The 18,992-nt window shown below is 37.9% G+C and overlaps 1 protein-coding gene across 2 annotated transcripts in view; it reads left to right on the forward strand.

Moving 5' to 3' along the window:
• LOC140752056 (membralin) overlaps nucleotides 1–18,992 on the forward strand; it is a 141,506-nt gene that overhangs the window by 30,250 nt on the left and 92,264 nt on the right. For both annotated transcript variants that reach the window (XM_073086202.1, XM_073086201.1), the window contains exon 8: nucleotides 7,481–7,564. In XM_073086202.1, the coding sequence (XP_072942303.1) occupies nucleotides 7,481–7,564 (84 nt within the window). The remainder of the gene's footprint in view (nucleotides 1–7,480; nucleotides 7,565–18,992) is intronic.

An 18,992-nucleotide genomic window follows, 5' to 3' on the forward strand; every position in this document is an offset into this window, starting at 1 on the left:
ACCAAGCAAGGAAAGTCTGTGCAAATCATAATGGAAGAGATGTCATCGGTTTACGGGGACTCTTGCCCTGGAAAAACGATGGTTTACAAGTGGAACAACCTTTTTAAGCAAGGCAGGGATTCACTTGAAGACGACCCACGACCAGGACGGTCTGTTGAGGTGACCATTCCGGAAACGATAGCGGAAGTCGAAAAATTAGTACTGGAAGATGCTCGGCTAAAGAAGAAACAGCTTGCAGAAATGGTTGGAGTATCGGATACAACCATTTTTAAAATTCTGCATGACCATCTTGGCATGACTAAGGTCAGCGCGCGGTGGGTGCCGAGAATGCTCACGCCGCCTCAGAAACAACAGCGCGTTGAATGTTCCCGTGCGTTTTTGAACCTCTGTGGAGAAGATAAGGATATTGTACTGAATCGAATTGTTACTGGAGATGAAACTTGGGTTCACCATTATGAACCTGAGTCTAAACAAGACTCCATGCAGTGGCATAAAAAGGGTACAGCACCTCCTATAAAGTTTAAGGTGTCACAATCGGCCGGCAAACTCATGGCGACAGTCTTTTGGGATGCAGAAGGAGTTTTGTTAATAGATTACAAAGATAAAGGTGTCTCTATAACCGGAGAATATTACGCAACAATCTTGGAGCGGTTAAAAGAAGCCATCAAAGAAAAAAGACGAGGAAAATTATCCAGAGGTGTCCTGCTGTTGCACGACAATGCGCCCATACACAAGAGCCGTATTGCACTGGCTGCCCTGTATAAGGTGGGCTTTGATATTTTAAATCACCCACCCTATAGTCCAGACCTGGCTCCCAGCGATTATTATCTCTTTCCAAAAATGAAAAAAGAGCTTCGTGGAAAGAAATTTTCTACAGACGAAGAAGTAAAGGACGCAATTTCCTCGTATTTTTCCGACAAGGACAAAACATTTTTTTATGAGGGTTTAAATAAGTTAATACAAGGATCTGAAAAATGCATTCGTCTTGCAGGAGAATATGTAGAAAAAGAAAAATAATTTTGACATTTTATTTTCGCTCCTTGTCCCTCATTCCGCGAACTTAAAAACGTACCCTCGTATGTCTCTCTTACCACACAAATAATTATAGATTTAGAAACATTCAAATATGCATACATATATTATACGTGTGTAATGGATGTTCCACTCCTAAACCCTGATGTCTCAAATATGAGGATTAGTGTGGATTTCGGAATGTATTTGTCAACTTTGTTTTTTTCATTTACCTAAACGATGAAAAGATCAAACTTTTAACGTGATATATTATCTAGGGTTTGAATCAGCCTTAAATCAGAGATCTATCTCAAGATATTATTTGTAAAAATATCGCTTATTAAATCTGTAAATGGTTTCTAAAAAAATATTTTCCCCTTAAAATTTCCGAGCGATTAAATCATATTTAATTTCGCTTACGAATATGGCCGATCAGCTAACGTCGGCAATATCTAGTTCGTGAAAGATGGCATATTGCAGAATATTTAATATCAGCGTAGGTACTCCTTTGGAACCAATACTCCGGTAATATGAATCCGGGAAGCTGTAAATCGCAGAAAGCACGCTACGAAACGCGAAACGGGCGAGCGTCGGCGAAATTAATTTCATATGATGAATGATGAACGATGACGATGCAATTTACAATTTCTACTGGAAATATTACTTTATCTAATGCAATCTGTTTTGCTATTTAAATGCGTAAAAAATGAAGCGAGAAGCAGGAATTGAGAATGTTAAGTCGCTTGTCTTACAAGCAAATCTAAACTAAAATGACAGGCTTTTATTTGATTTGCCGTATTAGTACGTGGCTCAAATCTTGCAACTAATAACTTGTTTTCCTACAAGAAAGTGTTACAAGCAAAACTAAACTAAAATTACAGGCTATTATTTGATTTGCCGTATTAGTACGTGGCTCAAATCTTGCAACTAATAACTTGTTTTCCTACAAGAAAATCTAAATAAAATTTACAGGATTTATTTGATTTGCCGTATTAGTACGTGGCTCAAATCTTGCAACTAATAACTTGTTTTCCTACAAGAAAATCTAAATAAAATTTACAGGATTTATTTGATTTGCCGTATTAGTACGTGGCTAAAATCTTGCAACTAATTACTTGTTTTCTTACAAGCAAATCTAAACTAAAATTACATGCTTTAATTTGATGTGCCGTATTACTACGTGGCTCAAATATTGCAACTAACTTGTTTTCTTACAAGCAAATTAAAATTAAAATTACAGGCTTTAATTTGATGTGCCGTATTAGTACGTGGCTCAAATATTGCAACTAACTTGTTTTCTTACAAGCAAATTAAAATTAAAATTACAGGCTTTAATTTGATGTGCCGTATTACTACGTGGCTCAAATATTGCAACTAACTTGTTTTCTTACAAGCAAATTAAAATTAAAATTACAGGCTTTAATTTGATGTGCCGTATTAGTACGTGGCTCAAATATTGCAACTAACTTGTTTTCTTACAAGCAAATTAAAATTAAAATTACAGGCTTTAATTTGATGTGCCGTATTAGTACGTGGCTCAAATATTGCAACTAACTTGTTTTCTTACAAGCAAATTAAAATTAAAATTACAGGCTTTAATTTAATTTGTCGTATTAGTACGTGGCTCAAATCTTGCAATTAATAACTTTTTTTCTTACAAGCAAATCTAAACTAAAATTACAGGCTATTTGCCGTATTAGTACGTGGCTCAAATATTGCAACTAATAACTTGAATTTAAAGTCAGTGAAATCTAATCTGAATTTTTGACGGGAAATTTTGCATACACATACACATTTGGTTTCGATTCCAAATCCAATATTATATACTCCTCCAGATTGCAGACCTGGCAGACCTGGCAGAAAAAAAGCTTTTTTTTAAATATATAGTGCGCATTGTTTTAATATGCTTTGAAAGATGGGAGAGGGTAGGACACATACTTCAGAAACTTTATAGTTGATTGGATGTTCAATTTTGTGCGCGTATGAAACCGCCACAATACAAGTAGGTTTTATTACTTGCGATTACTTCGATCTTAGCCCCATAATATTTTCATCAAATTATCTTCAAACAGTTTACCGTTTTAAGGACGTACATTTTTTGGCTACTAAAGTTGGAAATTTGTAATTTTTTCTGTAAGCAACAACTGTCAAATTTTGAATTTTGGTAGTCACGAAAGACTCCTTATATTATAAACGGGCGTGTGTGATCGTAAATAGCAAATATGAAAGTATCAGTTGCACAAAGGTTGAAGCGTCAAAGATACAGTTTGGGACACGTCATGTCAACCCCTTTTATTCTGTTAACCGTTTCAAAAGATTTGGTGCTGGAGACCGACGAGACGTATGTATATACGATACGGAAACTGTACCAGGATTATCCTACCGTAAGCAAACAAGCGTCCACAAAGCTCCGACGAACAGAGCACACGCGAACTATGCTAACGAAAAGACGATAAAACCTTTATCTTATTACGGATCTGCTCCTACGAAAACTTCTGGGAAAGGTGCGTCGTTTAGGAGTCAATCCTGTTTCGGACGAACCTTTTCTATGCTTGTGTTTGGGGCAGTTAATGACTTTAGTTCTCGTTGGTTTTTAAAAAGCTTTCTCTAATTCCCTTTGGTGAATGGAAAATTTCGAAGTTGGCTTAAAAATTAGACGTAGGATAAAGATAGGTACTATACATTTTTAAAGCCTTTCAGTTTACTAACTTTGTTAGTCTCGTATGTATGCGAAATCTTGCAAGTGAATTTTAAACAAGTTAACCACGCCCGATCGTGCGATGCAGTCAGTGACCTCATTCAAAAATCAATATGGCGGACACCCTAAGATGGCGGATCGATTATTTTTAATGCCCCCTGGCCCTCACTATACCGGTATTAAATGACAGGATTTTCTGAGAATACTTACAAACAAAGCGACGTCGAAATACTGAAAAACTTGTTTTTAGCCTTTTAATATAAAATAGTTGTAAGTTACATTTGTAGGCTCGTAAAGAATGATCCGACATCTAGTGCGACACCATTACTCCTCGTGCCGCATGAAAAATTCATACGGTTGCCGTATGATCGCGTTAACGTGAGGCGAGGTCGTGCGCACGCCTCCTGGGGACTCTAAGCATGGCTTATAGCAGACAACTCTTCGTGCAAGACTCTTTCTCGAATGCGCCGTAACGCTGGGTATAAATTTAATTTATACACCGCACCGCGGAGCGAATTGTGTGATTTTTGTAGTGTTTGAACTTGAAAATATTGGACAAATGTAATTGATTTCACGGATGGGTAATGTGTAGTGCCGATATATCGCGTGTCATCTATCAATTCTTCTTTGAGAAGCGTGATTGCTCATTGTGGAAAGAAGTCTGAAACATGCAGTGCCCCAAAACAGGGTTGCATTCATTAACTTTGTCTTCTAAGGATTTGCAGTTTATACGCCTTGCGTTATATTTTTATTGTAGGTTATTACTCGATTATATTATTAATCTAGTTAGTCTTATGTATGTAGGAATTCGGTCGGGCATGTATTTACCATAATTTTATTACGCTTTACAGAAAAAAACATATTAGCTAAAAATGCATGAAATTATGCAGTACTAGCAGAACCCGCGGCTTCGCCCGCGTAAAAAAAAAAAAGATATAACAGACAAATACTCGTAAATGTAATCGTAAATTTGTACCTTTAACAATTTTAACGATAAAATAGCATTAATATTTAATTAATAAAAGCTTTTTTTCTTCACTGTGTAACTAAATTGGTCAAGCTTTCTTCAGAAACATACGCTAAAATTCTAATTAGTGGACTGTAATGAAACTTTCTTTAAAATATAAGGTTCATGTAGGATACAATAATTATTATTTACTCTATTCCATAGGAACCGTCCATGTTATATGCGGCCTTACATACAGTGGTTCTTTCCAGGGTAGCTGGCTGGGCGGTTAGAGCTCCCATTCTTGCTGCCCGCAACTCCCGAAGTCCCCCTTTAGTCTCGTACGACAGGCAGGGGATACTGTAGCCCTGTTCTAGCCCAAAAATTTTAATCCAAGTCTATGTGTCTATCACATAACCATCACTAATCCACGCATAACCACAACCATGCCCCACGGCAGGACAAAATGTTGGCACGCAGTGTGTCCAAAGTAGTTGCGATGTACCTAATCAGTATACCAAAATTACGCATTATCATATATGAAATTTGCACCCGTCCACGTTGTCGTGTATTTGTCTGAATAGACGTTATCTGAAATTTTACGTTTCTAACTTCGAACCTAAAAGATTCCCGTATATATACATATAACACTTCTTTTACCTCCTTAGTAGAATTTCAAAAACATTTCTATGTACATATGTATCAATAAATACTTTATCATCAAATTTCTGAAAGCTAATTCAACACCTGCGGTCGGCAAGCCGACACCCACGGGTGGTGTATGGCCCGCGACTTTTCCTTGTGGCCCGCGGGTCTGCGCGTTACTAATAATTTACCAAGTGCAAGTCCAACCCGCACCTTGAGCATTCCGTACAACTAAAATTTTTATTTACACATTTTGTGAAAATTTCAACTGTCTACCTCTAACGGTTTAAAAGTTAGTTGGAAAAATATCGAATAGCAGTTTGTTGTATGGGGACCCCTTTTTGTTTTCAACTTTTTTATTTTTAGTATTTGTTGTTATAGCGGCCACCGTTATGCATCCTCTGTAAGAATTTCAAATGTCTATCTATTACGGTTCCAGAGATAGAGCCCTGTGACACACGGACAGACGGACAGACAGTGAAGTCTTAGTAATAGAGTTCCGTTTTTATCCTTTATGTACGGAACCCTAAAAAACCGTCGATGTGCACTTCAACACACGTAATACATTCCCATGTTAAAAATATATGTTACGATGGCCCGTGGAATTTCACCCTACACTAAACCTCTCTGCACTCTGTTCTTTTTCCAGACACGCCAAAGGAAGTAACTTCAACAACGGTTCTTAAAGAATCTTCCTTTACTTATAGGTTTCTAAAGGTGGTAGAACCCTTTGTGGTACGACTCCGGCGGCACCACCGCCACACCTATTTCTACCTAATAACAGCCGTGTTAGGCGCTGCTGTGTTCCGTTTTTGTGGTAAGGGAGACAGACTTTTCCGAGGCGTTCCAACTTAGTCCTCAGGGGTAGCGGCGCATCTGTGGCTGACTTCAGGTAGGAATATCTAATCCTATCTGGGGTTGATTACAGATGTCCATGGGCGGCAGTAGCCACTTACCATCAGGTGGACTGCATGCTCGTCTTCTACTTCTATAGTATAAAAAAAATAGTACCCTAATGGTGGTTGATTGTTGAGTTGCTAAAATGCTGAAACAGATGTGTAAACAGAAAGGCATAATGCATACACCCTTCTATAGCAGTCTTAAGGGTTGATCTAAAGATCTAAAAAAAACCGTGACTCAGATGCTTCATTGATTGTAATGATAATTTTTCATAGTGGTCGCTTCCGAATTAACGGAGTTTGAAATAAAATTCCAACCCCCATTTAACGACCTTAAGGGATGATTTTCCAAAAATAATGGTATAGGTGTTTAATTATTTTCTATTGAAAACCCAAATACCGATTTTTATACAGTTTACATCAAAACTGGGGGACTCTCATACAAACTTACAACCCAAATAAGGGTTCATTTTCTAAACGGTAGAATTATAGTTCCACTGTATGTAACCAGTGAGCCAATGGCTAACTTACATAGTGCTGGCTTTCAAATTGGCAAATTTTAAAATAAGCTGTTAACCCTTATTTTACCACCTTTAGGGTTGATTTTGGAAAAACCCTTAGATTAGATTTTTATTACTTTAAATCAGAAAGCTAAATACCAATTTTCATCTAGTTTGCTTTAAAACTGACGGACTTTCATATTAACTTCCAACCCCCATTTAACCCCCTTAACGGTGGAATATAAAAAAATCCGTTCTTAGTGCGCATCTACATTATAAAATGAAGCTATATTTCATAAAATTTTTTGGTCAAGTTTCAGAGTTTTAAAAGCGATAGATTGGAAGATAATTTTTTTTTTTAATTTTCAACGCCCCCGCACTCCCCTCTGGGGGTGGAATATCATAAAATTAGTTTTTAGTAAATTCAAACATGCCAAAAAGAATATCCTGACTAAGTTTCATACCTATAAGAGCTGTAGTTTTAAAATGTGAATTTTTTTAATCAACACCCCCACAACCCCTCTTGGGGGTGGAATTTCGTAAAATCCGTTCTTAGCTGACCTCTACTCGGTGAAAAGAATTTTCTACCAAATTTCAAGTCTTTAGCTCTAATGGTTCCAGAGATATCGTGATGAGTGACTATATACGTGGAAATCTCTTATATATATATAGATTATAATATTAGTACATAATCATTAATTTACTGCCTAATTTCATATTTTTTTTTCTTGAATTCTTAATAACTTATATTTATTTATGTTTCCCTTATCTTTTGTTCTAGTGGACTTGCTGCAAATGCTTGAGTTTAACGTGACCGTGTCATTCCCGGCGGCACCACTCCTAACGGTTATTTTGGCGCTCGTGGGTAAGTGAATATTGGATTTATTATTTTGAAATTGAGTATATGATTATTATACATTTCAGTAGCAACAGTTTTACAGTCAACTCATATTTATATTTGTTTAATTTAAAATCCATAATTTCGAATTAAATTCGATTTTGTTTAATTTGAAATCGATAATCGCAGAGACCTTTCTTATCATAGTAACAAGGGTTCAAGCCATAGTCATCACGAAAATCAAAGGTGGTTTGTTAATTTCCTTTGTTAGTTTAGAGACTTTCCTTCACACGTTTTCGCGGGCAGAAATAGGCCTGTTGGTTTCCTCACGTTGTTTTCCATTGCCGTTAAAGCGGCGAAAATGAGTTTCTTTTAAAAAAATAAATCAGCAGTGAGTGTAGGATTTCTTTCAAACTCGGAAAAGAGTTTTGAAAAAATCAAGAAAAGAAACGTGATTGCTTTGTTAAGTGGGAAGCACTTGAAATTATGTTTTAAAGAAAATGGTTATTGTTGTTTTAGAGGTACGAGTTTTAATTGCCGTGACATTTGCCGTTTTTTCTACGACTTGTTTTTTGACCGCTGAAGAAAAATATATAAATACAAAAGACACTAAAATAAGTAAACAGTAACACGAAATAAGATTGGACTTAGCGAAAGTCGTAGCTATTAGGTAATTAGGTACCTAATATAATTTCATACTGTGCGACGATATGAAATTGTGTCGTGAATGAATTATGCCGTGATCAGTGTTCTATATTGTGACATTCTAGATATCCTCCCATTTACGACCTTATGAGAAATAATTTCATGTTATTCAAAACTACGGCGAATTACCCGCTGTGATCTTCAGACGATTCAGATATCATTTTGTATTTCAGTATTGGAATGAAATTAAAGGTATAAATACTTTTATTGACTGATAAGTTTAATAAAATAATAGTTGGTATCTAGCTCAAAGTTTTAAGATGGGTCATACTATGTTCTGATTTGCGGGATAAAATATTTATTTACCAACAGTTAATACATTTAGTTTATGAAGCTGTTCAATTTGGTATCATTGGTAGGTATGCATGTGTGATCAAGTTTAGGTTAGGTTAGAGATTTCTCTTTATTGGAGTATCTCTTGATGTTTAACATCAGGTAGAGTACATGTCCGTTTGTTACTTCGATCGTATAAAAAATACAATAAAGTGTATAAGATTCGTAGGTGTGATACTACATTGATACTACTCGTATTGTGTCGAGTTGATGCCCATTCTCGTGTTTTTCGTCTGCGAGTTCGATAAATCCCCGATCGCGCGGCGGGCGGGCAATTTCGGTCGGTGTAGGAAACTATTCGTCGTTTCCTATATACGCTGGGATAATTTTGTGTGTCAGGCGTCTTCATTGAAACGTTAGTAGGTCGGTCGATTCAACAAGTACGGCGCGGCGCCTGTTGCGCGCGGGGGGCGGGGCGCCTGTTGCGCCTCGCAGACGCCGCTGCCGCCCACTCCACTGGCTACGCTGCTTGTGCCCATGTACTACAAATACTTTTGACCCATTTAAACCGTATTTCGTACGCCCCATCGACCTCCAAGATTTCCTCGTGAACGTATGCCGTCGGTGCTTTCTCGGAGCTTCGTGTTACGACTTTTCTATCATTTCGGCTTTTAACAGTTTAATTCTCCGTTTTTATAACACACGTGTATTAATAGAGCTTTGGGTATATCTTAGCGAACCCTGTCATCTTGTAACCACGAAACTAAAAGCTCTGATAATTGGCACAGCGGTAATATCAGTCATTAGTCATATCTTTACAAAAAAACTGTATGATACTCACGTTATTGGTCTACCGAAGCAATAATGATTATCTTACAAACCAATACATAAATTTAACATACCGAAAAAGCGGTCTTTTTCTTAGGGAAGTTATTTGTGTAGAAACTAGGCAATCTTTACTAACTTTGCTTCGTCTGCTTTCTCTAAGTTGTTGATCTACTTCTCTCAACATGGGATAGGTTTAGGATTTCTTTTCCTGTCACGCGTCTTCAAGCGCAAGCCCCTGGTTTCACATAAAATCTTTTCATATGAACAAGAACATGGTTCGCGAAGGGATTGCAGTAAGTCTATTCATGTGTTTGTAAAACAACCCGCCTTAGTTCATAGTCCACTAGTAGCAAAGTGCAGGCATCGCAGTTTTGAGAAAATATAAAAAAAAAACTCGGGCTTTTGCTCCGACAACCAAGGCACACAATTCCTAATGGGCCCACAAAAAGTGTCAGAGACCGAATGTCTCAAATCTCTTTTATTTTTAATGAGTAAAATGAAATGATATCCAACCTTCTCCATGATACCTAACCAATGTATGTACATTATAAAAATGATATTAAACTTTATGCGGATTCTCTATCTAGTTCATCACTACTAAACATGAGTTCGGAGAGTAATTTAAAAGTTGTGCATATGTATGCGCCCGCATCGCATACTCTGATTGATATAGCCGGCGAAGTCGCGAACAACTCGTGCATGGCTTCTGACAAGTTTTCACTCGAGCTACTTGCATGGTGAACCATTGTGTAGCTGTGGCATACTCGTACGTATGTCAAACTTGGAGCTAAATTAAATTCGCAGTAATACGCCAGTTGCGATGTCGCCATTTTATGCGGTTATGATAAAATCGGTTAAGCAGTCAAAGTTAAGATGAAAATGTATTTATTTTAAGTTAAATAAATGAGTGTGCCAAATATTTTTCGCAACTGAAAACGATTGTTGCTTCAGAATTTGGACAAGAAACAGTCAAATGCAAGTGTGGCTAGCGTTCCTAAGGATTTATTGCCGTTATGTGGTGTGGATTTAAAGTATTTGGCATAATTTGTAATAAATTATTATTATTTTACATTATTATTTAGGTGGTAGAACCCTTTGTGGTTCGACTCCAGCGGCACCACCGCCACACCTATTTCTGCCTAATAACAACAGTGTTAAACGCCGTTGTGTTCCGTTTTGAAGGGTGTGGTAAGGGAGACATACTTTTTCGAGGCGTTCGAGTCGAGCTTAGTCCTCAGGGGTAGCGGCGCATCTGTGGCTGACCCAGGTAGGAATATCTAATCCTATCTGGGGTTGATTACAGATGTCCATCGGCGGCAGTAGCCACTTACCATCAGGTGGACTGCATGCTCGTCCGCTACTCCTATGTTATAAAAAATGTATATTTCATATTATTTTTACATAAGAGGTTTCTCGGTTAAAATTCCTTACACCATAACTACAAATGTAAGTACCTTTTAAACTGTTTGAATATAGCGCTGGTTGCGCTTTAACTAAAAATCGATTCTGTCCTTGTCTCCTAATGGGCAACAGTAATCCGCGGCTGAAATTATTATTAAAAAAATATCATGCAGATTACGTAATGGATTTGATTCTTATAGAACGCAATGAGTAGACGGTCAAATATTATTATACACTTCGCAGTTTCAATCCGAATTGCGGAAATCAAGTTGCTGAACCCTGTTCTAAACCATCCGTATAAGTGGTAATCCATCATAGTGTGGTAAGGGAGATAGACTTTTCCGAGGCGTTCCAGCTTAGTCCTCAAGGGTAGCGGCGCATCTGTGGCCGACCTCAGGTAGGAATATCTAATCCTATCTGGGGTTGATTACATATGTCCATGGGCGCCAGTAGCCACTTACCATCAGGTGGACTGCATGCTCGTCTGCTACTCCTATATTATAAAAAAAAATCCTTTTTGGACTGGTTTTAATACTAAAATAACCTGAATGTGTACCAAGATTCAAGATTATTCAATCTTTCTTTTTTAGTTTCCTTTTCCAACTTATCTATCATCGAGGTTATTTGAAGTCGCCGTTTCATTTTCATCAGATATTCAAAAATGGTCTTCCATTTTAAACTTTAATCATGTTCCAGCGATGTTATCGTGCCTTCGCCCTCTTTTCTCGTCAACTCTAAAAATGTCTCCTGAGAGGCTTCTTTCAATTTGTTCGTAGCCGAGTGGAAGTTCGGCTCACTTTATAATCTCTATTATATTAGTCTTCTTCAATTTTCCGAAGACTTGAAGGCATTCCAATTATGCCATCTCTGTCTTATATGTTATTGGATCTAGAATGCCTATACATGGGCTATAATTTTAATTTACTGTACACAAACACCGTATGTGTTTGTCCACAATGTAGACACATGTGTACACTCTACATATGTGTCTAGTTGCAGTTTTTGATAAACGGTGTGATAATAGATGAATGTGTTTTGTGGAGATAATTCTTAACGCCCCAAATAAAACGAATTTACCTAATTTATGAAGGGAAATTCTAGAATAAAGAATAACACATACTATACGGGAAACTTCACAAAATTATATTATTGCGTAGGACGTGACGACTTCACGTAGGAGTTATAATTTTACAGTGTGAACTAAATATAGTTCAAGTGAAATCTGCAAATAACAAAGTGTAAAAATACTTAACGGCAACGGCAGTGGTTAAGAAACTCGGCCTCTCGATCGAGGGGTCCGAGGTTCAAATCCTAGGCACGCACCTCTGATTTCTCAAAGTTATGTGCGTATTAGAAATTAATTATCACTTGCTAAATGTTGAAGGAAAACATCGTGAGGAAACCTGTATGCCTGAGAGATTTATATAAAAAAAAATCTCTAAGGTATGTGAAGTCTATCAATACGCACTTGGCCAGCGCGGTGGACTATGGCCGTATCCTTCTCATTATGAGAGAAGACCCGTGCCCAGCAGTGGGACAGTAATGGCAACTATATTCCTTTCAGTAGAGGTTCAGGAAATGTAAGACACGTTACAGCGGGCAGAGGTTACCATACCGTTACGCAGGGGGTTTTGGTGCAATAATTGTTCAGAAAACGTCAAATGATTTGGATTCCTGTTCTGGGTCGGGGTATTTGTGAGATCAGTTCTGCGTATGGACGTTATTATAGTAATAATAATATCATTTATTCAAGCCAATTACAGCACACAGTACAATTTTAAAACTAAATATACAAAGGTAAACATCAAAAAATAAATTAAATAAAAAAGGACACAAACACAACAACAAAAATAAAAATAAAAAAGTTAACCTAGTGCTATTAAAATACTATGCGCTGCAACAATCGCGAAAGGGAACAAACTCAGAATTATGCCATGAGCGGTTAAAAACACCTACTCACAGCTATGGTTGTCAGTTTGCCATTAGGGTCTAGTTTGGGGATATGAGTGCACCTGTACAAATATTTTTGTAAAGGTTTCAAACAAATACCGAAACTTTATAGCGAGTAAACCTTTCCTAAAAAATAAAACGAAGCAACGTGCCTGTGCATTCGCATGATATATTTTAACGCAAAAATAGTAACGGATGGGCGATGTCGATGCATTGTAAGGCTTAGCAGCTTAATTTTGGTCTTTTATTTTGTTGCTTGTATGATAATAATATCTAAAATACGTTACAATTATAATAGTCATATATTTAGGGAAATGAGTCAATTCTCAAAATAACTAATATTATAACTTACCAACTCCGTGACAACATTATAAAATATTTTTTTTTTATTTATTTGTAACGATAATAACACATCCATGTGAGAGAATCTATAAACCTAAGAGCTCACTATAAACTGGTCAAAGGTGTGCCTTTTCTTATCAGTTCAGTGTGGTGGACTGTGGTGTGTTCGCCCTGAGACAAAACCCTTTCCCAACAGTGCCATTTTATAATGATGAAATAAAGAACAGAATACTTTAATCATAGAACGTTAATACTTCTAACGAGCGTATTTGAACTAAGTGTTTTAAATGTAATACATACATGAATTATGTATTAAAATAGAATTATACATCCAGCAAACAGGCATATGTGATGCTAACTACTTAACATGTAAGTTATATAGTTATGTTTATAGACCTGATGATTGATTCCTCCAAAGTCGAACATGGCATAACATTTCCCATAAGATTAATTTCAGTGTAACACATTAAATACACGTAACTACGCCCCGGGGTATTTATGTAGGTGTTGCTCGTATAACAGTACGTGGGTGGTTGTGATGCAACTGGAGCCCAAACGGCCTATTTTTGGAGCGTTTGTTTGTTCGCACATCGCGGCACGTTTCCACGATCACGTTCGCTGAATATTAATGTCCATTAGTGTTGTTGCCTATATCCGATTATTCGGACACAGTTTGGATAAGGTTTTTACTCAAGGATTCGTTTTTAGTGCTGTGATATCCGATCCCCTGCCTAGATTTTATCCTGACGATGAGGATATTTTTTTCGAGAGTGTATATGTAACATTTATGTCTTAGTTTTTGGCACGCCCTGCTCAAACAGCTTACCCGATTTTAAAATAGGAGGTGTCGTTCGATTTGTCTAAAATGTGGGAATGATATAAGCTATATTTTAAGCAGCCGACATATTAGTCATATTAGACACGCTGTTTACATCGTTATCCAACGAAATATATTGAGCGCCGACTGAGATATATGTATTATAGAAGACATAGAAGTCGCTTGTATTTTTTTGTTAAATTTTTTTTAGAATATTGAATAACCGAGATGGTTCTTACAGTATATCAATTCAAAAGTGATGGATGTTAGAAATCATTAGAAAGATTGATGTACAATATTCCTCACCTAGTGAAGGACTCGCTAGATATTGTATACCTTATACCTACGTCTATGCATATATTGCAGAACAGCTCGGTTGCGAGCCGGAAAATTAGATTCGCATTGTACTTACTGCCACTCTATATAAAAGTCCGGTTGTCAGGTACAACGGACATTTTTTCTCTTTTGTTGTCCATGGACAGACTACTGACCTATTGCTGAATGTGGGTCAATTTTCATAATGAGAGCTTAAGTTATTGTCTACGTTACGTCCATACAAATCTTCCTTTTTTATGTTTCTTTCGCGAGGCTTTCAGTCAACGTTCCGATTGAAATTCCAAAAAAATACAATATAGTTGGGAATCAAATTTGATATGGATGTTGGATTGTCAAAGCCCAAAGTAGCCCACTGGCCTCGTACCGCTTTTCATCGTGAAATTCGGATCTTACGCGCTAATATCACAACACTAACATATAGCGATGTGTCGTAGTACTCAGGTCGCGCCTTCGAAAATTGGATTCGCATCGCACACACTGCACCGGGTGTTATCGGCCGGTAGTCCGAAACAATACCCAATCAAACTGCGTGTACTGGTTTTGTTCGAAACTTTAATAGTTCGTATAGTTTTAAATTTTAAGTGACCACTATTGTTTGTTTATCGTCAACCCGATTGTCTCATTGCTCTGGGCTCAAGCTTTAAGACATACATCTCTATATTGAAAAATTGTGATCAAATCTTCCTCCTTCCTTCCTACCTCGAAGAAGTTATAGAGAACTATTCATAGACGCAATTTGGGTAAGTAGGGTCCTGTCAGGAGTTAGATTGGTAGTTTTTACTGAGTAGCAGTCGTTAAACCTCCGCTTGCCTCCGACAGAGGCCTTACAAAATTGAAAACAACGACATTTCTCAACTTAAAAGGCTCCGTTGGCCTCCGACAGAGGCCTTACAAGCTTGAAAACAACGTCTTTTCTCAACAATTCGCGATGGAGCAGCGTCGTAGAGGATACTCTAAACTCAAGTCGTACGAAGAGATCCGTTCCCAGCCGTTGTTAATATAATGTTCCGTTTCGAAATAACAATAGATATCTCTCCAGCGTCCATTCAGAATATAGGTCGAGCGTGACGAATTATAATCTGTTCCGAGTGTTAATCCCGTTGCACCGGCGCATGGCATGAACAGACAACTCTGTTTCTGTTTGTCGGCCGCACCGCATCGTTATCATATCTGATCTACGTACGGTATTTACAGAAGACGCTGGCTGACCGAATACAATCGGATATTGTTTAGGTCTTACCGTAATACGCGGTTTGCTAAATACAGGTTTTTTTGGGCGTTGTTATGCAGTGGAAATTACGGGTTATTTGTATTCCTTTTTGCTTATAATGGCAACTTAATATATTCATCATGACATTTATCCAGTGTTGTATGACTGCTAGCTGGTAAAGTACCTATCTTATCTCAGAATCAGATGTAGACAGAGGATTCAGAATGTGACCAAGGGTAGATTTTACACATTTTTGAAAAAGTTTCTTCATGATTCATCCTGTGCAAGCAAAGAATGTGATCTTTTTCTAGTCCATCATACCATGTACCAATATAGTAAAATAGGTTAGGTATAGTAGGTTTACTGATTTTGCTTAGATCACTTGGTGACTTAAGTATACGATCACGACGATACAATACCGTTCCGTGTCGTGTTGTATCGGAATATCGCAATGATGCGATTGGCATCGGTATTAATTTGCAAAATGTCTGCAGTGTCCATACAGAAGCTCTTAAGCCCGTCGCGAGCGGCGACCGTGCGACAATGGGGGCAGACGCTCCCTTGGATTACTGCCCCCCTTAGGTGTTCTCTCAACAAATGGGGATTTAATTTGCCGTATCCGTAAATACAATGGAGGAAAATTTCGCCGTGTTCTCGATCGTGTCCGTTCCGTTTCGTCGGGTCACCGGTTTTAATTATTACAGTTTTCGGGTGTGAAGTAAGGGCTTTGAAAATGTTCGGAATTTGAAGGGTTATGTTGTCGTGTCATAATATGTTATGGTGTATTAAATGTTTGCCTGTTTCATGCGTTGTAAAATACTTTGATATGGGCGGGAATCGCTACTTTTTTATAAGATAGCCAACAAAGGATGTTCTTCTTAAAGCAAAAGTTAACGAAGATTATTGAATATTCTACAAAGTGCATTTTTAGTCATATGAAGGTTTAAATAAATATTTTTTTTTTATTTAATCGAACTTATATGTATCGATTGTACGATTTTGTATGTATAACATATTTTAAACATTTTTTTATGTCAATATATAGCTCTTTCCTGTCTACTTGATATTGTATTTATGCGGAGGTAAATACTGTCATATATTTTCGTACAGACCGTTGAGCTGGAAAAGATTATGTTAATCGTTTCGTCTGAGGCAGACGTCCCAACAATTACGCCAACCGCATATCCATTTAGACGGTGACAACGTTAAAACTATCTTGTTTATTGCGTAAAATATAAAAAACAATTTATTTAAGAACGAGCGTGTTCTCAGATTTGCTTTGTAGTCAATGAGTCGGAAAACACGTAAAGAGGTATGTCAGGTTTAATGAAATATTTAATGATTTTTGACGTAAAATAACATGGGCAATTCTTGTGGGTATGCGTATTTTGGTAATAATTAACCTAAATTAAAACTTGTCATAACTTCGATTAGCTCGTCATATATCTGCATGCCAGCCCTTTAAAGATCCCCCGAGCTATTGACAACGCATAGACATGTCTCATAATATACCGTCATGAAACAATAGACGGCGGCGGGCAGCATGACGTTGCGCCGGCACACGAAACGCCGATGACGTCGCGTTAAAACGAACCCGGCGCGGATGATTGATGAGCGGCGCAAACACCGCCGCGCCCGGCTCATTCAATTTGCTGTCACCGCGCTCAACGTATGAGCGGTACGCCGTGCTGTTGGAATATTTCTAGATGATTTCGTCGGGTATCTTATGACTACTTTGTTTATTAGAAAAGGAAATCGTGAGATTCTGTACACGTTCTGAAATTTATCATAACTTGGACTGGCTCCTAAAAATCGCTCGTTCGGCCTTTGGAGACATCCAAACTATCGACGATGCATAGACATTGCGTATCATATACCGTGGTGAAACAATAGACGGCGGCGGGCAGCGTGACGTTGCGCCGGCACACGAAACGCCGATGACGTCGCGTTAAAACGAACCCGGCGCGGATGATTGATGAGCGGCGCAAACACCGCCGCGCCCGGCTCATTCAATTTGCTGTCACCGCGCTCAACGTATGAGCGGTACGCCGTGCTGTTGGAATATTTCTAGATGATTTCGTCGGGTATCTTATGACTACTTTGTTTATTAGAAAAGGAAATCGTGAGATTCTGTACACGTTCTGAAATTTATCATAACTTGGACTGGCTCCTAAAAATCGCTCGCTCGGCCTTTGGAGACATCCAAACTATCGACGATGCATAGACATTGCGTATCATATACCGTAGTGAAACAATAGACGGCGGCGGGCAGCGTGACGTTGCGCCGGCACACGAAACGCCGATGACGTCGCGTTAAAACGAACCCGGCGCGGATGATTGATGAGCGGCGCAAACACCGCCGCGCCCGGCTCATTCAATTTGCTGTCACCGCGCTCAACGTATGAGCGGTACGTCGTGCTGTTGGAATATTTCTAGGTGATTTCGTCGGCGAGCTTGCGAGTGCTTTGTTTGGAATAACAGAAAATCCTGAAATGTTAAACTCACTCCGAAACTTATCCAAACTTAAAAGCTTGATTGGTATCTATTGATTGTTCTTGATTTAAAGTAATTTCTTAATTGTCTACAATGTTATTAGATGGGTCAGCAATACCGAGGTCCTTGCTTTTAATGTTCTTTAAAATATACATAACTATTTCAATACTATTGTGTTCAAAACTATTTCAACAATAAAGCAATTATTTTCTTGAATATTTTTGACTATGACATAAAATATGTTTTGCACATTTCATTTCCGAAAGCGAATTCAGCTCACCTGAAATAGTGTGCCGCCAATGAATATTAATGCCGGACATCGGTTCATCTGCGTGTATTGTCACTGAGTTATGTGTTGATATCGCAATTCGCATAACAACAACATCAATAATGCTCGGATTACGTCATTGTGTGATGTTCAATTGAGCCCGAGTTCACATATCGATCTAGCAATAGTCTATAGTAGATTATAACCCTGAATTCGTCATCAACTACTAACACTGCTGGGCACATGCTGTCGCACTGCTGGGCACATGCTGGCTCAGACTGACTGCAGGTGGCTATAATCCACCTCGTTGTGCTATGTGTGAATTCGTCACACACCTTTTAATTTTCTTTTAAGAACAGCCGTGTAGGATTTCTATCGAAGTGTGTTCTTCACCGTTTGAAGAAGTGCAAATTATTAGTTTTAAGCATATTAATTATTAGTCAAATGAGGGCAAGAATCTCGGAATGAGTTTTATATTGTCAAAATAAAGGTTATAAGAAATTTACAGCCGGCTATCTCTCATTCCGAAGGTAAACCCCTCATTAGCTTGGACTATAATTATGCACATACATTTTAAGAAGACAGAAGTCTTGAACCTTGCAACTCCCCATTGACATCACCATCACTAGGACTACATTCGTAGTATTGGTTAAAATTATGTTAAGATGTCGAATTCTATACGATATGTTTATGGTGTGATCGCCTCGTAATTCATATCTGAATATAACTAAACTATACTCGTACTATTTGTGAGGGAAAAATTGGCGTGGTGCAGTCGCAGGCAGTCTTTTATTTATTTATTTATTTAAAAAAGGCACCAACAAGATAAACA

Source organism: Epargyreus clarus, unplaced genomic scaffold, assembly GCF_041222505.1.
Source record: "Epargyreus clarus isolate Ecla_fem2 unplaced genomic scaffold, WU_Ecla_fem_2.2 ptg000024l, whole genome shotgun sequence".
NCBI classification, from domain to species: domain Eukaryota; kingdom Metazoa; phylum Arthropoda; class Insecta; order Lepidoptera; family Hesperiidae; genus Epargyreus; species Epargyreus clarus.